Source organism: Lichenostomus cassidix, chromosome 5, assembly GCF_008360975.1.
Source record: "Lichenostomus cassidix isolate B80296 chromosome 5, HeHo_3.0, whole genome shotgun sequence".
NCBI lineage: Eukaryota > Metazoa > Chordata > Aves > Passeriformes > Meliphagidae > Lichenostomus > Lichenostomus cassidix.
In genome coordinates, this window is record NC_139486.1 from 46,364,479 (window position 1) to 46,386,556 (window position 22,078).

At 39.1% G+C, this 22,078-nt stretch overlaps 1 protein-coding gene across 2 annotated transcripts in view; it reads right to left on the bottom strand.

Annotated features, from left to right (window-relative positions):
- The window catches only part of MOB2 (MOB kinase activator 2), a 109,252-nt gene that overhangs the window by 56,483 nt on the left and 30,691 nt on the right, over positions 1 to 22,078 (bottom strand). Inside the window, exon 1 of one of the 2 annotated variants that reach the window (XM_085062828.1) lies at positions 17,603 to 17,652. The exons of the other annotated variant lie outside the window; for it this stretch is intronic. Within the exon in view, the coding sequence (XP_084918954.1) occupies positions 17,603 to 17,637 (35 nt within the window). The 5' untranslated portion in view covers positions 17,638 to 17,652. Of the gene's footprint in view, positions 1 to 17,602; positions 17,653 to 22,078 lie in introns of those variants that run through there. 2 annotated transcript variants of the gene reach the window in all.

Below are 22,078 nucleotides of genomic sequence, written 5' to 3' on the forward strand. Positions count from 1 at the left end.
AAGGAAACAAAATGTTCTTCCTGCTCTGTCCATCACAAAGGCACTTGAATTGAGCAAGAAACACACTAGGTTAGTATTATTTTGCTTGGTATGTGTGTGTATTTGGGTTTTAAGTACAGGAATAGATTACAGAGTCAGCATTATTGCAGGCCTTTGAGATGGTCTTGCTCCAGAGCTGATGACTAAGTGACCTCAGTAGGTGTCTCTCATCCCTACCCTTCTGTGATTTGCTCCCAGTTCTAGCTGGTAGAAAAAATGAAAATCATGCTGTGTAATGACATAAACTAGCTCAAGTCAAACTAGACTAGAGCATGCTTTAGCATTTCCTCCTCCAAAGTAAGTTAGAGTCGCCAGGACTCCAAATAGGTCCAATACATTACCAGCACAGTGGTAGCAGCACTCTGTTTTTATCATATACATCTTGGGAGAGAATCATCCCTCATGTTCTTCTCAGCCATCAGCTTTACAAAGATCCTGCCTATGTACTGGCTGGCACCAGGACCTAATTCTTCCAGCTCCTATGGTCAGGCTCCACTGTCCCTCAGGAGCTGGCAAAAATTCACTATGGCATTTTGTTTTTACTGGCTACCTATTTTTTTTTTAATTAATTTCAGAATTCTGCTGCTGAAAGCAGCTGCTGTTTTTTTCCCAAACTCTACTTCTGTGCAAAGACATCAATTCCTTTTTATTTCTTTTTCACTCCCCCATGCTCTTTCAGGATTACAGCAGCACAAGGGTATGTGTTCTTTGACATCTCCATCTGAAAGCTATTATAGGGAACCAGCAACTAAATATAAACTGTCCAATCAGAGGCAGAGTAAGCCACATCGATGCTGGGATCCCAAAATGCTATCATGGACAAAAGAACTTACCACAGAAATACAGCTAAAGCCTACTTGCCAACACAACTGCTTCAGAAACAATGAATTCCTGCTTCAGAGAGGTCTTCTGGAGAAATGTGTTTTGTTAGCAGAGATTAAAAAGCCCCTTATTTTTAGTCAACATAAAGATGATAAACTTGCTGAGGTAGGTAACTGCATGGTGAGGCAATGTGCTATAGACATTATCTCCTACAGTATTTTCAATTAGCTGCACCTAAAGAAACCCTCTTCTCTCTCTCCCTACATGTATGCATTCCAGAGACCATACACAAGCTGAATCATCCTCACTGTGGTGAAGACACATGGGAGAAGGGAAAACATCTTTGTCTCCTTTAGATCCCTTTTGACAAATAAAATGTTCTTACAGCCCACTTCTCTTTTATTCCCTTTTCCAACCAGAATGCATAAACTTTAGCGTGGATTTTTTGTTCACAAGCTAAACATTCATCCAATTATTGCTCTGCTTCCAAGGGGAATTTCAACAGGACCATTTGGCCTAGTTATTCTGGACATTAGCTCAAAGAGCAGTTCTTTAGATAACATAAATTAGCATGGATGATTTACCATTTTCAACCCTGTCCCAGCTACTTTGTGCTTTGAAAACAGTGTTAAAAGATCTATTTCAATTACTATTAAATAAATTCCCATTTAATAAGGAAATGTACATGTTAAGTAAAAGGCTGGGTACAGAAGAGAATAGCCAGTCCTCCACTACTTGGACAGACTTACAGTACACTCAGAGCTTTATTATTCATCCAGTGGGAGCTTTGCATATGAATGAAACATCTTTCTACATCTAAAAAGAAATACTCACTAGCAACCTCCGTTTTCCACATCTGGTCAGGAAAGAGAGGAGACAGTGTACCCATATGTACCCTATTTTCCAGAGCCATGGTTTTCACAAGTGTTAAAAAGTTAAGTCTACAGTATATTTATTGTTATTTTATACATGTATCCTTGATCCTCTGATGCTTTTGAAAAATCTATTTGAATTTGTCTACTTGACTACCAAAGAGAACAATTTACTCTCTTTTTCCTGGAAAATACCAACTGACCTAATGCTTAACCTTGTTTTCTATTGTCTTGCATCATAACTTGCACTTAAGGACTGTCCAAGTTAATTCCCAAGATAATCAATGAAATTCTGAACTGTTACAAGAAACAAATTTGAGGCTACTTTTCTGGTCTGATTACACACTTAAAGCACTGCACCAAAGAGTAGGTCAGCCAGGTTTGCTTTACTTTTACCTAACTACTTAGACAATTCAGACTTAATTTAAACACTGATACTAGAGGAACGAAGATGTTACATTTCACTATCAATTTTTGCTTGATAGGGAATGAAAAAGTAAAAGAGGAGAAGGACAACAAGAAAATTGACTCTAAGACATAGCTAGATGTAAATATTATCCCCAAATTCTTCTAATTCATTTGGCATGTGAAGATAGTGCTGCCTCAGCTTCAGAACTGAAAGGATTTCTTTGCCAAAGTTGTAAAGAAATCCCATTTCAGTGGAGATTCTGGCTTAGGATTGAGAAGAAAGAAAAAAGTCCTGTCTGGGGACACTGCAAATGGTCAATATCCAAACAGAAAGCCATAACAGGGGAGAAATCTTTAATCTGCTTTTTGGGAGAAGATTCTTGTTTTGGTTTGGGTTTTCTAATGAATACAACAGGCAGTCCTGATTTAAAGCAACAAGGAGAGCAGCACTGAAAGGGTTATTGCAAGCTATTTATAATAAGCAAACCAGGACAGTGTTGGAGAAAGTTACAGAACTGTAATAACAGAACAGCAATAACAGAACAGCAATCCGCCTGGAAACGGAAAAGGGCGGGTGAGCAGTTTCTACCGGACCAGGGCAAAAGCCAGGGTTTATAAATTTAGAAAAAAATACACACCCACACAAAATGTCTCAAGTAAGAGGACAAGGGGACGAGGGAAAAAAAAGAAAGGAAAAAACCACACACACCATTTTACAAGGCCTTTATATAAATTCTGCCTAATCATTCTTAATGGACATCTGCCCATGGCTTAATACAGGAAAGACCAAGCTTTCAGCGTGTGCCAAACTGTCTGAAACACAAACCTCTGGCATGCTGCCTGCTTTGATCCCCCACTTGGGGCAGTTTCCTGGAGATAGGCTTGGAGCAAATGAACACAGACAGATTGGTCTTTGGAAGGGCTGTCCAAAAGAGTTAATGCAATATATGTTCAGTATTGGACTTCACAACACTCAAGTTTACTTTATCGTTTACTTTAAACGATTTTTAGGTTTTAAAACCAGAAGCAGCTGAATTAATTCAGGAATTAATTTTGGTGTTAGAGAGAAGTCCTCACACAGGGTTAACAAAACTACTGTGGCAAAAGAAATGCTTCAGTGGGAGGTGAAGGCTGACCTGATTCACGCAGATGGGCACGAGGACAACAGGTATTTATATAACTCTGGCAAAGGGCTGTAGAGCATGAAGACCCCATTCAGATCAGCCCCCAAAACTCTGTTCATCTCAAAGGAAGGCTCATAAAGTAACACAAAAAATAGTAAGAGAAGATTGATGTTCTTGGCACGAGCAGTGAGCAGGTAATTTAGAGCAGGCACTGCCCCTTCAGCCCAAGAACAGGAAAGAACTGTATGAGTTACCAACATGCTCCACCCAACAAGTCCCAGTCGGTATAAAAGTCTCTGCTGCAAAATTTAGCTAGTGATACAATCCAGGAGAAGTCTGGAAGTACCACAGAGGGAGAACAGGAGAGATATTTCTGAGAAAGAGATTTTAGCTAAAATTAAACACGATCAGGCACATACAAAGCCCTGAAGCCCAGAAAACAAGCAGAAAGAAAAACAGTCTTCTATGGCACAACAGGCTTCTTTCCTCTTTTTTTCTTTTTTTTTTTTTTTAAATTTATCCAAGTGGTCTTACACTAAGGTGCTAAAAGCTACAGGCAATTTTTCAACTAAAAAAAAATTTTTTAAACTAGATTGATTTTGTTAATAATGAACCTGTACCCAGGTTCCAATACAAAACCTTGTATCCAACAAGTAAAACGTTTGTTATAGAGAACTTTTAAAAATGAAAAGGAAGAAAAATTTTTAAATACTAAAAGCAGGCTGTAATTTTGGTCAAATACAGCACAAATCATTAAAAATGAGGTACCAGGAAATACAACTGGATAACACATGTATAAGTTTTACAAAACAGGTCACATACCATATATAGGTGAGTGTAACAGGTACGCAATAACTATGTGCTCAATCACTGTAATATTTTAAATTTGAAACAAATGAAATATGTCAGGCCCTCACTCTGAATCTTCTTTTAAACTTGATTATGAGCTTGGTCTTGCACATCCTCCCCAATGTCCTCAAAGATTCATTCATCTCGTCCATTACCACCCTTGCTACTCAAGACACACTGAAGGGACTCTGGCTCCTCACACAGAGTAAAGGAAATTTACTTCAACTCCAAATCCAGACTGCAGATCCAGATCCAGAATACTTATTGCCAAGTATTTTAAATTAAAGAAAATTATTCATTCAAGGAGCTTAACATTTACACCTGTAAATGAAGACAAATCTGGCAGCCAATACATTGTTCTTTTGCAGTCCCTAATTCAGAAGGGTCTGTGCAAAAGTAAGCAAAAATGCTGACTTAGTAAGGGACACACTGACGAACTCTCTGCACTTCAGTATCCAGTACAAATCCAACAAAGGAACACTTCTGCACCCATGGGATATGGTTGGCTTTGACCTAAGGAATTATGTGTGGGAAATGAGGGTTGGGATTACTGAGGTGAGACACTAAAGATTAGCAAAAAAAAGCATAAAGCAAATACACACATTACAGGAAGATGACTCCAGTCAGAAGCTTTAAGCTAATCTATCAATTGCTGACTGGTAGGAAAAGAGGACAAAAGTGGAGAATTGAGTATATCAGGAATGAATTCTGATAGCAAAAAATATCATCCTGCCTTTGTAGAGTCACTTATCAGACATCCTTTACGCTTTACCTTCACAGAGAAGTAAACTGACTGTTTCAAAAGAAATAAATACAACATTATTTTTGCAGATTATTCTGTACTTCAGATTAATGGGCATAATGAAACAGCTTCTCTGAAATGAACTGCAAAGTGAAAAAATACTTTGTGTGTCAATGGCAAAGGCAGCATCATAAATCATTTGAACACTGCCTTTTTAGGTGATCCTAACAAAGTCCTTGCCAAATTTGACTTCAGCTACTGTTACTCACATTTTTGATAGATCCTAAATGTTCAACAAGAAGTCTTTGTAGACAAATCCTAGGCATAAGCCCAGTCATCCATCCTTCAAAGAAAGGCAAGAACACTTCACCCCAGTCAGAGCCTGGACCTCATATTTGAGAGCATCAGAACCATTAACTAACATTTAAATAGCAGTTTTGGAAATTTTAATAGCACTTTGGAAAAAAGCCCTCAATCCCTGCAACCTGTGGTAGTGATTGCTACAGTCATTACAGTGGAAAAACCCAGGAGGAAATGGCTATAAAGTGAAGCAGATAAAAGGAAACTACTTGGAAACAGAATCAGAAAGTCAGTGCTGTTTCTGTCTTTCCCTGTTACTGAGGATAGGACAACACAAGGCACCATCCACATGGTGCTTTCTCATTGTGTTTGCTCAGGCATAGCAGTGAATGTGAAGTAACACTCTACTGGACTTTCAATACCAGAGAGCTGGTCGCTGTAAAATACTCCCTCATACTTAAATTAAGGCCAGGAACAAAAAATCTGCTGCATCTACCAGCTGGCAGCTTCCACTTTGGCGTCTTTTTTGCCCAAGTGTAAAACAGCAATAAGAACACTTTGGGAAACACTTGGACACTCAGAATCTAAGATAATATAGCACCTAGGGTTTAATGGGATGAAGTGACTAATACAAAGCCAAACATCAAATGAAAGAATAACGTAATTCAGAAATCCTCAACTCTCAATTCAAACCGCACTGCCTAGGCCTCCTGCCTTTCAAAATACCTCTTACATGACAGAAGCTGCATTTGAGTTGTGAATAACTGCTCTTCATTCTCTCATCTGTGGGCACACACGTACCTCCTCTAAAGATTTTTGCTGAACATGGAGCTCAGCTCTCAAGGCAATATGGTAGACAAAGTCTAATTATTATATTTTTATTTTATATGCTACCATTTTCAAGCGGAAAAAAAATACAATAAAAAATTGTATACCCACCACTAAATTTCATCCAAACATTGCACAACTGCTGCCTGGCCACAATTCTGTTTGTACAGACTTCCACTGACAAGTAATTCCTCAAGCTTACACAATGGGAAAACCTACAATCCAAAACAATCCCTAACTCCTTGCTTACTTAATATATCCCATCCCTGTATGCAGTCTTGTATCATAAAAGCGTTTAGCCTAGAAAGCTGATCTTAAACACCTTCAGAGACATGGCAATATACTTCTTCAGTAGCAACAGATGATGTGGGAGAACAAAGGAAACAGTCCTGTTTTGGGAATGAAGCATCTTCCTCCTTGCCAAAATGGAGTAATTCAACATTAAATGCAGAATTTCCAAGCTGCCATTGGAATCCTTACAGTTTTACTGTGTCATTACCTAGAAGAAGGATAACTTAAGGGAAGTAATCCTGAAGACCCAGGTTAGATGAGAACCAGTTTTGGCTGAAAACCAAGGAGCAACTCAGTTTAAATTTTAAAAACTAACTGCCAAATTGATGAAGTTGAAAAACTTTCTATGAGAGGTTAGAGTTGCCTGAAAACCACCATGTTTTCTGGTTGGTATCACCCTTTCATTTGAATAGTTCTTGAGCGTACCTGGAAGATTTTAGTTTAGGCATCATCAGTTTAGGCCCACATGTGAATATGATGATCAAAAACTTTTTTCTTCAAGCGTGACTAAGGATACACATCTCATAGCCCACTCTTTCCTCACAAAAAATCTCTTCCACCTACCTATCTTAATTAAGACTGCACTTTTGTAACGCTTCCCTTCTATATGGATTCCATTTTTCCTTCTTACAGGATTTAAAAGGAATACTTAAAGTCATCTAGTTGTTTTCTAGTTGTATCTACCCATCCATTTCCATCAGAACACTGCTTCATTAACTGCAGCGGGTGAAACACACACATGACAGTCACAGAGGTTGGGACCTTATTTTCAAGAGAAGGTTGGGTACCTGCTTGAGCCATTCCTTCCATAGACATAAAATAGAATTCTTACTGTAGAATTTCAACTTACATCCCAGGGATTCCATCTAAATCTTGGATGTTTAAAGCACACTGTTTACGGTCACAATCACAAAGTTGCTAGTTTGCATTCATGATCCAGGAGAAATCATTTTGAAGTTGACTGTTAAATCCACTCTAAAGGTAGTTTTTTATTCCCATCAGATGGGCAAAAGACAGCCTGTACAGCAGATTGAGAGGGGTGATTGTTCTTACATACTATTCTGTAATATCTACCACTTATCTAACATCATATTGTTGTTGCTCTTGTTACTTCTTTATTTTGCTTGGATTTTGAGTGCAAGTTCATGAGATTTTGCTTAAAGTCACTAAGCTACAGTAACCAAAGCATTCTTGCCTACAGTGCTGTGAACAGGACGCAAGCAAAACTACACTAATTAGCATGCAATTTTTAAAGGTCAATTACCACATCATTAGCCAGGCCATTTACATCTCTGCAATGTGGAGCATTCTACAGCTTTAGACAGTGGAATGGGACAAAAACGGATTAAATTGCTTAGGGTCAAATAGTACAGTGTGAGTTGATGAGTAAGAGTTTAAACTCCAGTAGCTTGAGTAGCTCATAATGAGCCATTTTCACACTATGCCCTCGTCCTGCTACATCATCTTCTGCGAGATGCTTAAAGAGATTGAGCAAGCCTATCTACCAGGAAATGTTAACATCCACTTACACTGAGTAAATCTCATTTCTTTACTTTAATAAAACAAAAAAACAAAGAAACAATTAGCAAAAAATGCCTGGCTGTATGTCCATAGTCACATAATTTAATTAAAGTAAAAAGAAAGAACAATCAGCACCTATAACCATCATGTCTAGCAGCAAAATTAAACAAAACAAACAAACAAAAAACAACAACAAAAAAAACCAACACCACTCAAGACAGTACAGGTTGTCCTAAAACTGCTTTTAGCTCAATAAGCAAAACTTCAAAAAGTACATAGTCAGAACAACTTTTTAAGGGATAGGACTAGAGAAATAAATAAGAATTTGTTTACACCCCCTGGATTTTAGATATGTACTGCATGGTACACATCCAAAAAGATGCACATTAAAGTGATTTTGACCATGCCATGTCAACCAAGCCACGTTTCAAAACCCAGCAGTTCAAGACTGCAGGCCTGTTGCACACACAGGTTGTACAGACAGTTTCAGTGTGGGACCCACAGGCATCTTTACAATGGCATTTGCTCTGCTAGCCCAGACAAGCAAGCCAGGCAAAGACTGCTGGGTTCAGCTCCAGGTGAGGAGAGAAGGATACCTCTAATAACTGGAATTCTTTCTGCCTCCAGCAGAGCTGGCACTTCTTCCCCTACCTATCCAGCTTTCTCCTTATCTGTAATTTGCAGCCATACTCACTCCACGATCGTATTTAACCTTTATATTAAACTCTCTTTCACATCAAGCACCTGCACCAACACAGGGTCTTTTAGGTGCCCATCTGACAGCTGAAAGGGCCTATAAAGAGATGGTACAAAGCAAACTTAACCCTGCTTGGCTTCTCCAGCTTTGGCCTGCCCTTCACTCCAACCTGCAACCCTCATCTCTTTTCTCCAGACACTCCAAATATTAAGAAAAATCTTCATCATGCTGTAACTCCACACCTCGTTGAAAGTCAACTTGCACAAAAACCCCCTTTCTTATTTTAAAATGTGGGATAGATCATAATTCACAAAAACACTCAGATTTTTTCCTTCTGACAGCTAATTAAATGAAAAATTATAGTCCATTGATAAATATCACCAGACTCTCCACATCCTAGAACAATAATGGATTATCTGCTTGTTTTAGAAACAAAAAAACCTCACTACATTGATAAAAAATAAGATAAAACTCAGCTTGGAGCAGTGAAAGTTAGAAAGGGATATTATAATACTTCTGCTGTTGACCTTTAAAAATGCACCCATTTGAAGTGAAGAAAAGCTTTATTCTTCACAACTGGTAAAAAACCCGAGGCTCTTCAGTTTTCTATGAAGCATTACCAGTTTTTGTCCTATACCAGACATAATAGTTCTTATAAAGCTTTTTTACAGGCTGTCAGCATTTTATTTCATTTTGGGTTATTATTTTTAACAGCATTTAGTTTTCTTCATATACTGCAGTTCTGTAAGAACATATACATCAAATAATTAGGATCATCACGTGAGATACCTTAGCTCTACCTCTGAAGATGCAAGAGCCAAATAAATTATTTGCGAGGTACCTGCGAAACACTCTAAATCCAAAGTCAGAGTCTTTATCTAACCCATTTATTCTTTCTGCCCCTTCCAGTTCCCCCATCCCCTAAAGAGCAGTTGATATTTTAGACTCATGAGCTGGCTTAGGAAACAGCACTGCAACACTCAAGTATTTGCTAACACAGGTCACCATTTTTATTACCTTATTGACCAAAATTAAGTCCACATACTACCAGGTTCCTAAGCAATTCTGCTTTTGCAGAGACTCCATGACAACATAGGGACAGTTCGTATTATAGGTCTGGCATAAATCAATAATGTGCTATACAGAAAGCACACACATGTGTGCTTGCATTAATCTTTTTGTATAAAATTCCACCTTTTACCTGCAGGAATTTTCTTAAAAGTCTATCATTGTGCTACCCAAAAACTCTTATGACAAAATTTGACAAACCTCACAAAACGTGCAGCACCAAGTGCTTCAAGAGGAAAAGTGATTGTATTAAGTTTTGACTAAGCATATTAGAAACAATTGTGTGTCAATCTTTATGCTGTGTTTTCTCCTTCTCTATAGACAGAGTCAATTTAAAAGGTCTTTTCTTTATTTTTCCTTGAGAAAAAAAGGGTGTAAAAAACCCACCAAGAACTCAATAAGCCTCTTGAGGAGACAGACTTTTGGGGGCTTTTTTTAGCCTGGCTCCAAATTATACTAAATCACTTGTGTGCTCTTTCCTCATATCCAAAGAAAGATCTGCCTTATCCATGTTGTTATACTGCAGTATGCCACAATTGCCAATATACCACAATTCAAGAAAGGTTATAAAATTTCCAAAATTGCTGCAGAAGTGTCCAGCAGCAACCAAAAAATGACAGGATTTACACTGAGACGAGAGATGTGTAACAGAAAATACTTTATTTCAGCAAAGAATCAGCACTGACTCATGTAAACACCGACAAACTACTGAAATTCCTTTTCTGGCAAGATGTTGTTCTGAGGAAGGACTAATGACATTTGGGAAAAAGTTTGCAAATGAAAAGAACATGCCACACTGCTCTTAAATTTAGCAAAGAATCCAGTTTACCCCTATTCAATACTAACACATTTAAGGATTCAGGATTTTTCTTTTTTCCAAACAATCATATGAAAAGTAATGAGCTGGCACAGAGATCATGCTACCCACTGTTCATTTTTTTTCCTCAAGAACAAGATGCATTTAAACCTACAAATTGTTATTTCACTTTGCAACACTATGCAGCTCTATTCTGTGCTATGGAGCTGGAAATACATCCTACAGCTGGAGAACAACATAACCTAGGCACAGAAAGCCTGCACTCCCCCTAATTACAGATTCAAATGGTGGCTGTGTGTGGAGCCTCTGGAATAATTACCGTCCTTACTGGTACACTCTAAGGGATGATATATTGAGTAATTTAGAAGGAAACAAAAATAGGATAGACCTTCTAGCAGTAAAGATACTGCTGTGGAAGAATCTACTTTTTCCATTACAAGAAGTTTATAATACTCATCTGGTTTTCAAATGCAGAGGTATTAATTAACATGTAGATTAGAATTTCTAGAATAAGATTTGTCTAACAGGCTTTTATTTGCTGAACAAGTACTGTGAGGAACCTGAAAATTACTGTTACTGCATTGACATGATCCTCATTCCAAACCTGCATCTTCTGCTCTTAGGTCTCATGGTGTAATTACCCCATTAATTTTCAATCAAATCATAAACTGCCTGCAGAGATCTCACCATGCCAGCACATGTAGCTGATTAAACAATTGCTCTGGAAACTTCCTCTCTTACCCAGAAAAGACTTTCAGTTACAGCTCAGTTTTAGCAGGCCAGTGAGTGCTGACACTTGATGCACACTTCACAGCCAAAGTCAGTAATAAGAAAGGTACCACCACCTTCACATGCGATATACAGTAAATATTTGAGGATATTCTCATTTTTCATTTTCATTTTTCGAAAGTATTAAGTGAAGAAAAATAGTTCAGTTATGCACAGAGAGTAACTTTCTTTGGCATCAGTGCCTGGGCCTCCTAAGAGCATCCTCTAGAGGATAATGGCCCTGAAATCTCATGAAGAGATGTTTATTGTGTGCATTGAAAAGCTCAGCAATAGGAAGGAGCTGCTTCCATGACCACATTCATTGAAACACCTTGAGAAATGAAAACACATGTTGTTTCAACTTGATACGTAGAGACCAGCATGCAAAGCAAAAAAACATCCACAGTTATCTGGCTGGTTATCCTTAAAACTGCAAAGCAGGTGATGCAAAGAATTCTCACTCTAAGCTTTCTCTGGAGATTTAAGAGGCTCTTATAGGAAGAAAAGATGGGTGATATGATTAGCTGGCATTTCCACTCTGAGAAGAATACAAAGACTGTGCCACCCTCATAACTCAGAAAGGAATAACATTATTCTCCAGTATTATAACACTTATTAAAGCACAGTAAAGGAATATCATAGCTCACTGACTTTCTTACATGAGAAAAATAATTCAGGGGAACATCGTTCATAACATAATGTTCATAACATAACTCATAACATTATCTAACCTGACTGCAACAGACCCCACCAAAAACCATGCTGAAGCAACACACAGCTTCATGACAACATCAAGATCAAGTTTCAGAGTGGCTGGCACCACTGTATCTTTCTATAAACCTGTCCAATTTCAAAGTCCCTAATATGCCAAGGGCTACTAATGCAAGTAACCGTTTGTACAAGGGAAAGAGATCCAAATCACTCAGATGAACCCCTGCAACAACCAACTAAGATGCCCTCGAGCATGTAAAGCAGTAAATGGAGGGATATTCAGGGCATGAAGGAAAGGCTGTGCACCTTCTATTGCAGCACAGCAGCTCTCCTTATCTACCCCTCACTCTTACCAGCACCGTGACCCCCAGAGCAGCTCCCCTCCTCCAGCCCTCCTAGTCTCAGACACTTCCTGTCTCCAGTGGCATTTATTTTCAGCCCTCAAGATTCCTTTCTATACGTTCCAGGAACCCTCTAGCCATCCTCTGTCCAGATGGCAGACTACAGATGAAGGGAACAGGGTCTTGGAGAGTCTTTTCTTGGCCTGCTTCTCAGCAGCCTGCTGGAACTCGGAGGCAGGCTGAGTCTTGCACAGACAAGGCTCTGTTGCACTGCAAAAGCCCTTCAATCCCTCTCCACAGTTTTCCTCAATGCCCTCTTTGTCTTCAAACAAATTTGTCTTAAACCTTTTAACGGCCTCTGCTTTCCAGGGGCATACTTTATACAATCTACTCCCTACAAAGCTGCAGAAAGCCAATAAAAGGGCAAAAGAAAGGGGTCTGAACAGACAACCAGAGACTCAGTTCTTACTACAAAGCAGATGCTACTTTGAGAAGCAGACGCAGAAGAAAAAGGTAGATGATCTCCTGTTGATCCCTGTCATCTGTGGGAGATTTTCTGAAACATGGCAAAACCACAAGTTTATTACTCAATTTCATTAAGGACCATCACCCTACAGTGAACTATTTTCACAGTATGACTCTCCCAGATCACTAGTCCTTATCTCTGAGACAACAGAACCAGATTATTCTGTAATCACAAAGACCAACCGAGTGTCTCTCTCACCAATGTTGTACATTCATGCACAAGCCTCTGAGAATGACTGACATCCCTTATATGACAAACTAAAAATTTTAACAAAATAAATTAAGAAGAAATTTTAAAACCCTTTTCTTTTGTTTCCAAGTGAAGCTTCACTGAGCAACACTTTAACAATTTTTAGTAAGATCTATTCAGGATTCCTTTCACTCTATTCATATAAAAGGCTATGACATTACTTGATTTATTATATATATAATGAAAAAATATTTCCAAAAGCCAGGAGGGTTTAAATCTGAAATAAAGCTGGATGCTTCAGAGTAGAATACATTTAGGCATAAACTAGTCTAAAATCAAATGCAGTAAGCAAAGCCAGTTCCTCATTTAAAGACTGGAACTGTCAGGAAGGCTCTAATGTCGTTCTTGGCTAGAAAGATTACTTTTGGAAATGAACTGCTGCAAGAGAAAGAACAAACTGTAGAACTTCAGTAAAACCCAACAGGGGTAGGAAAGGAGAAGTTACAGAAAAGCTGCCACAGCACAAAAAATTTCCCCATTTCAGACAGGACCTTGAAAATCCAGCACCTGAAAGGAAAAGAAAAGAACAGAACAGTGAAGTGGTGGGAAAAATTAGGGAAAACATGTCCTTGTCTTTTGAAGTTCAATACAAAAATGTATCTTCCTTGGTGGGGAAAAGCAGCACAGTCTAGAGGCACTGCAGTGCCACTATCATACTAGCAATGGCATTTTTCAGTCTAATTCTTGTTCTTTAACTTTACCACTGATTACAGAAGCTAGCTGACTATGACCTTCTATTGCTTTCATCATTTTCATGTCATAATACTGGCTGTGAGATGTTTCTTTAGCCTCATTTTGACCAAAAAAACCCCAAAAGCAAACCATACAAAAACTATCTTGAACAAAATTCACCACTCCTTTATAGGACCATTTGAAAACAAAATCCTATAAATAAGCTGTATGAGTTACCCTGGCTAGATTTTTATCACATGTACTGTGTTTTTATTTTTCTTAGCATTTGTACATTATTAGAAAACAATCTTTTTCAGAGATATGCATAGAAGAAGTGTAAGTAATCTCAAAATGGTTCAAATACTTTTCAGATAACTCCTTTCATCTAAGGGGCATGATCTGTTTGCTTGTTAGGATAATATACTAACTGCATGATAGTATCCACAGCTCCTCCCACAAACATTTAGGATTGTCTTGTTGAGATTCATCTGCTCTTATGAAATATCCACTGTGTGATTTACAGTCATTTACTGTGCAATAGATGTAGCTGATGAACTGGTTTTAAATTCCTGTTTTATCTCTTCCCTTCTTTAGTTCCTCAGCAGATTAAAAAAGGTGCAGCTTCATCAGAAATTATTTAATTCAATAAATACATCCACAATCAATGGTTGGCTACCACCTAATTACATATCACCTAATTACATCGACTTAAAATCTGACCTAGAAATTATGATATTTAAACCTGAAATTAGTTAACAACCACCTACAAACCTTACCTAATATGAGCAACATAAAACATAGGTGGAATGGACCAGGTACTAAAATCATCGAAAATTAAGTCCATCAGCTGTAGAGTCAACACAAGAGGACACAGTAAACCACTCCCACTGTGATCCAATGCTCACAGTAAACCACTCCCACTGTGATCCAATGCTCACAGTAAACCACTCCCACTGTGATCCAATGCTCCCCTCTCCTTGCCACTGAAAAGATGGATTCTCTTTACTTAAGTCAGTGGTTTACAGAGCAGACACTGAGACAGAAGCTGGACTTGTGAGGGTGGCTCACAGAGTGAACAAAAATCCAGCAAATGCTGTGTGAGACATCTGGCCTCTGATCTGAAGCCATGTCATCTGATGACACCCTTGGCATGAGCTTTCATGCCAATCTTTCTCTAGTTGACTCTCTAGACACAGCAAGTGTCTAGAAAACTTGACAGGAGAGTAAGAGTGCGGAATGAAAAAAATCCTTTCAAAACTCATACAATTAGACATGTTTTGAAGAGAACCTAGAAAAAAAATTACAGATTTTAAATACCCAGAGAAGGCCAAGGGAGCTAAGTGATGGAGGGAAAGTAGAGAAGTCAGTGACTGCCCTGACACCTGGACAGTCATCCACCAGGATACACCCACAGTGCAAAAGAACAAATACAAATGAACACATTATTACTAATGCAGATGATGACTGCTTTAGCTGTTAAATTCTACAAGTTGTGGCTTTTAAAGTGGGATGGGAAGTGCACATGCCTGGTCCAGCAGTTACAGCTAAGCTGTAACAGCCCTAGGGGCAAGTAAATAGACAAATAATTTTGCACTGACTATTTTTGGCGAGACAGTGGGAAATAAGAGGTTGCAACCTTGGAACTCAAGCATTACTTCCACATCCCTGTTTTCAATTCTGTTTTTAAAGTTTAGATCAGTCTAGCATTTAATTTGCAATCACCATTGTGCTTGCATCTCAGCATGTTGGAACTCAGCACAAAAAACTCCGTAACTGTATCGCAGCTCAGGACAAGAGTGCAGGAGGAGCAGGAACAAAAGGCTAACGTTTATATTACTGATCTCTCAGTTTTATGGGCATATAGGTCTACCAGTGTCATGAAAATAATGCAAGATAATCATACAGAAGACGAGACACCAACCCTATGGACTACTAAACTTGAAAAAAGGAGATGCTGAAGCCACAGGCAACTGTATTATAGCATCTGTCTTCCCAGTAATGATATTTTCCACTGTCACCCTTCTCTCTTTGTAATCTGCACAGGGATTTCCCACACTGATTTTAAGCTAAATAAATGGCTACATAGCATTTCTTTCACATTCTATACTGAAAATAGGACTTAAACTGAAAATGGACCACAAGGGAATCCAGCTAGTCACAAACTGCCTATGCCATTCCCCAAGGGCTTGGCTACACTTAGACCCTTTTCCTTGTGTCTTCCCTGGTTTAGCTTGCTATTTCAATAGCTTTATGCCAAGGTTTGTTTAAAAAGCAACTACGATCTTTTGGCTAATACATGCTAAGAAAATCTTTGCTCTGAGACAACTGTACCCTGTTACAACAAGGAATGCTTCTGAACTGTCTTCTTGCGGTGGTTTTGTCAATAGAGCATTGGCCTGTGTAATATATAAAAAATTAAGTATTTACCCCTAGTAAATATACCATCAATATCCTTGGCTTTATTAACTCCATTCACCCTGGCGCTCCCTGTCAAAATCACCATTTCTTTGAATGGGAAATGAGTAATCCTTTATCCAACTCCACAGACAGCCACTGGAGTTTTGAGCTGACTGCTACCGAATCACTCATTGTTACAAAACGATGGATTATGCAAAAGCTTTTATTTAAGTGATTGATACTGCTGTGGTTTCCAGAAATGAAAGGTATTTGCTGCTGTTGCTGGTAAAGAGAAGGGGGGGAGTACTTAGAATCCTTGGAAACTGTACATCTACACTGGCAGAAGCAGTGGGAGAGAAGGGCAAGAATTCCTGCCCATACCATATGTCAAGTAATGGCTGAGGGGGAAAAAAACCCCTCTATGATTTCAAGCTCACTCCACCACCCTACTCATATTACTTCATTTTTTTGCAAGTCAAATGCCTGTTCTGAGGTTGTGGCTCAGAAACCTAACGTAACATTATGTTACAGAGAAGGGCTCTTCAAAGTGCCCAAATAGTGCCCCACATTTTCCATACCAACAGCTACAGCTACTCATCTAGTGTCAAACTGACACTTGACCATAAGGAATGACAAGGATACCTGGGGGAAAAAAAAGCAGAACCCAGAGAAAAATAAATTTAAGACTGTTCTTAGCATGTCAAGACTGTGATAGCATCGGAGGAAAACTGAAGCTTAAAAATTTGGCTCTGCCACAGATCCAGCAAATACAGAAGCATTATAGACTGGCTCAGTCACCAGTTTAGTCTACAGAAAGTAGAAGAAATCAGGTGCACTCAGTCTCTCCAGAGAGGCTCTTAACTCATTATAATTTGGCATAAAGCACACCTGCCTTTTAGTGCATTTGCCATATGCTATTTTCTGTGTCTAAAATTGGAGAGGACCATCAGATGGGCTGTAGTAATGCTAGAAAGGGAGAAGTGGATTCCTGATATGCAGTCTCTGTACCAAGTTCTTACCAGTCCTACTTTTTACCCTAAGGAGACTCCTGAAAAATTAAACAGATTGAAAAATCCTAGCAAATTTCTCATCTCTTGCACACACCATCTGCAAAGCATGAAAGAAACAACAATTTATGTTGAAGAAATGTTTCACAACTTCAGCTGCAACTCAACCACAGAGTGACAAGATAGACCCTGCAGAAAGTACTAATAAAGTCTCCTGATCTAAACACATTGAGAGTAACACAGAAATTTACTGAAGAGAGAAAAAAGACTTGTAATGAGCGTTCCACTGAACACACCTCAAGTTTTGTTTCATGCAAAGAGATGAGCCAAAATAGATTACTAACAGTTGCTATAATAAAAAAAGGCTAGCTTGAGGTAGAAAAGCTGGACAGAAAAGACACTCAGGATTCTGGGTTTCTCCCTCCCTGCTGCTACCCCCTCCATCCAGTCCTCCTTCCCCTTTTTCAGCTAAAATCCTTCCCAGCTTCTGTATGCACAGTACCAGCTCATGTCCACACATGTCTGTGCTAGTTAATGTATAAAATTGCCTTACCAGCAGCAGCGCAGCGAGCAGATGATGAATTCCATTCCAACAAAATCAACAGCAGGGGATTTCCGACAAGATGGCAATAGAGTAAAACACAGTTCGGGCACTCAGAGAAACATGGGAAGCCCAAGATAACTGATTACTGAAACACAGCCTGAAATACTGGTAGCACTTTTCCAGAATTCAGCAAGATGTGGCTTCTGGCAGGCAGAGTGAAAGCCAGAAAAAGGTGCTCTTCTGGAGAACAGGCATACATAGCTCATTCTTGAAAAGACAGCTGCACAAAAGAAAGAAATAGGCTTTCTGGCTTTTTTTAAAAAAAAAATCTATCAGAATAGCTGTTATCTATAGTTGTCTTCTCTTCTGTTAAGGTAGGACTGTTTAAAATAAAAAAAACCTCCTTCTCCCAATAAATGAAGAGTTAGAGAAAAGCATTATCAAAATAGTTGCTATCTAGTTCTGCCAACCTTTCAAGTCTATTTGGAAGCAAAGAAACAGTAATACCAAAATAATAAATAAGTAATACAAACTACTTTTTCCAATCCTTCCTTTTCTCTTTCACAACATGAATTCCAGTGACTCAGACATATTAAAGCCCAAAATATCTGTTGAGTCTGTTGCTTTTTCTAAAACTTGCTCTCTTTCTTGAAAAGAATTGAAACAGTTGGTTTATACCTGTCTTATAAGATTTCATAAACTCCACTCATCTTTCTGCTTAGTCAAGAGGGAAAAAATCCCAGCCACAGAGCCTTAAAGCTCCACCTTGTGGAAGATGCCTAGAATATTCCAGTAGGCTTCAGGGGGGAAAGTACTTCAAACCAAGCTTACAATTAATGACGTGCTTGACATTGACACTTTTTCATCAATCACGCAGTACGATAGCCTCTTAAATGGATTCTACATCAGCAGAAAAACAAGCAGCAGGGGACTAACAATAAAATAAAAATAAATGGCTGCACCTTGGGCAGGCTGTGTCCAGTTCTGGGCCCCTCACTGCAGGAAAGATATTGAGGTGCTGGAGCATGTCCAGAGAAGGGCAACAGAGCTGGGGAAGGTTCTGGAGCAGAAGCCCTATGAGGAGCAGCTGAGGGAGCTGTGGTGGTTTAACCTGGAGAAAAGGAGGCTCAGGGGTGACCTTATCACTGTCCACAAGGACCTGAAAGGAGGCTGTAGCCAGGTGGGGGTTGGTCTCTTTTCCCAGGAAACAAGTGATAGGACAAGTGGAAATAGCCTCAGTCTGTGCCAGGAGAGGTTCAGGTTTCACATCAAGATGAATTTCTTCACTGAAAGGGTGATTAAGCATTGGAACAGGCTGCCCAGGGAAGTGCTGGAATCACCTTCCCTGGAGCTGTTCAAGAAACAACTGGACATGGCACTTAGTGCTACAGTTTAGTTGGCATGGTGGTAATTGGTCTAAGGTTGGACTCAATGATCTTACACTGTCTTCCAACCTGAACGATTCTGTGAAAAGTTGGTTTTCTTTTGTGACAATGCAATAATCATCCTGCATTGAACCAGCTGATAGCACCAGCAGTAGTCCAGAACACCTCTTGCTTTCATCTTGTTTGCAGGTTCCTGTGCATTGGACTTTCTTTCCAAGCAGGAAAACGGAATCATGTACAGACTCACCTGGACATGGGGCTGGTAACCAAAGACTACAGCAACCCTGCCAGCAGGAATGGATAAGTGACTAAGAGAATTTCATCTTGTGATACTGGATTGACTGTAATTTTACACAGGTGTTCCAAAATCTATTCACAATCCCCCTCAAGCCACCTATTACAAACTCACTCAGCTGAAAGTTAGTCCTGAGACCAGCCTGGCACATCCACATCCTGCTGCCTATGATTGTGCAGCCCCAGGACATTAAAGCCAACCTAGCCCGAACTGCCCTCTGCTGAAAGAACCTGCATAGGAATACTGTAGCAATTTGTTTATTAGTCTATTTTTCTGCGTCATATATGTACCTTGTTTTTCCTTCTTCCTGCAAGCCTTTATGGTATCTAGGGTTTTGTGTGGGTTTTTTTCCTGCTGCTTCTCTCCCAGGAGGGCTACAAAGATGTCCAAGAGGTTTCTAAGTTTACATATTATAATGCCATGCCTGCACATACAGACTCCAGAAATCAAAGAGCTGCTGCACTAAAGCACTGCAGACACAGCTCATGTTTTTAGCTATGTAAAAGCAAACAGATAAAAACATTAAAAGGAACAGAAAGTGAGGTATTCAAAACCAGCCCCATAAAAAATTAAATTTTTCCTTTGTCATCTGCAGTACAGCAGTCATACGATAGTGTCATGAGATTTTTTTTGTGTAGTAAGCCCAAGATACTTAAAGAACATATATCCATATCCATTTAATACTCAGAATTCACAAAATAACCATAATTAGTGACTAATTACTAACAGAAATAACATTACTTTCTCCAATATAAGTTTTGCAAAGTTTCTATTTTTGATCAGTTGCTCCACTTTGAGATTTAGACATCCAGAACAATCTGAAAGTCTGAATACCTTAAGGACTGAAATACTGTACCAAATCTGAAAGCACGGTGTTTTTAGGAACAAAATAACATTTAGCTGAACAATACCTTTGCTTGGAACACTACGGAGCACAAAGTTTGAACCTCTTGAATGAGGGGTCCCTGAACATATAGAGAATATTTCAACACGTCTCTCAAACGAGAGGGAAGTGCATCCCTGAAGCTGAGCAGAGAGCACGGAGCTCCTCCCGGAGCTGCAGAGGGAGCTCGCCGCCCGCTGCCGGCAGTGCCCAGCTCCGGAAAGGCGGAACCATCCCGTCACTCACCGCAATCCACAGCCCGGGCTCGGTTTCACTTCTCAGCAATGATCGTATCGGAAAAAAATAACGCGTGATTACTCATTAGCCAGGGAGATGAGGGTCTGACCTGTTGCTGCACGGTACCCTTTGAATCTGTACGTTAAAAGAGGTGCTTGTTTTAAATTACACTCAATATTTTCTTCTTCCTGTTCTATAAGCTAAGCTAGTTCCAACTCTGAATGACCTTTCATTTCACACAGGGCTTCTGTGGAGGACATTCTTGGTTGTTCAGTTAATACCCTGGTTGCCCCCTTTACTTAAAAAAACCCCAAAACCAAACCAAACAAACAAAAAAAAACCAACCCAGCCTTTTACTGCAAGAAAAATGTTTGCAGCCTCCATGAAGTCCTTATAATTTTCACTGTTGATGGCTATAACAAAAAAGAGCCCAGATACAGCAGAATAAAACATTGAGTTTATTAGTAGATTTTAAAACCAACAGAAATGATTAAATATACCCCAGCACATAACCTGAGACAATGTACTTCACCTTCACACAGTCTAGTCTTTTTGATGAAACTATCAAGTCTTTGTTTAAAAAAGAAAAAAAACCCCTCACTTATACAGTCTTTATTCCAAAATACAGAAGTCTGTCTTAATTTTTATAGTTCATGGAACAGGACTAAAAATCACTAATAATAAAAACACCATGTATAGATGGGAGGCCAAAAGTCCATTTATATATTAACAATGATGAAGACTAAAAAAAAATGGCATTCCACAGCAAAAGTACCTGTGATCATTGGCATGTGAAAGCCCCTTGTTTAAATTAAGCTTTTATTATTACTCTCCATGAAACCAGAGCTAAAAATGTCTAAAAATGCCACCTGATACACAGAAGTTTCACAGCCATTGTTCTCACTCTGACCCCCATGTGAACCTATCTCAAAGGAAACTCGTGTTGAACTATCTTTTTTTTACTGAATAATCTCTTTTTGCTGCTTACCTTGTTTCAGCTATGCTTGTGTGCACATATTGGATGCAGGGGTTTGGATTAGTTTACTTGGAGCACTAATCACTGCATTCAAGAGTAGACAGACCCAGTTTAACTTACGTAACCTCATTACCAGATGACTGAAGGAACAGAGTGAAACTGAGAAAAGAAGTGCCTTTTGTAAATTGGTCGTAGGTTTGGTTTTTTTGAGGAAAGATGATATATACACCTTAAAAAAGAGATGCAACCTAATTGTTACTGTAACAACACAAGCAACAACACATGTAGCCTAGTCCAAGTCAGTCTTGTTGAGATAAAACTGTATCATGTTTCTAGCAATTTCTTCCTTAGAAATCAAAAGTGTTGCAGCCGGATTATCTCTCGGAAAGCCCCGAGTGCTGCCACATGCTTTGTCACTACAGCAGTCTCTATCTTGCTGCTTGGCAGCCTCACCATGCATTATCACTCTCTTACTCAGCTGCCATACGCTCAGTTTCTTTTGTGGGGAGTTACTGTGCCTGCTGAACCACTTAGTCTGCAAGCATAAGAGGAGCATCCATAGGGAGATCAGGAACTGACTTTTTTTTTTAATCTACAACTTCAATTACATTTATCAGCCTACAGAATAAAAAAAAAATCATTAAATTCCAAAGATCCCCTCAATAAAGCAAAGGAGAGACCTATTTGTCCACGGAAACACATCCTCTCC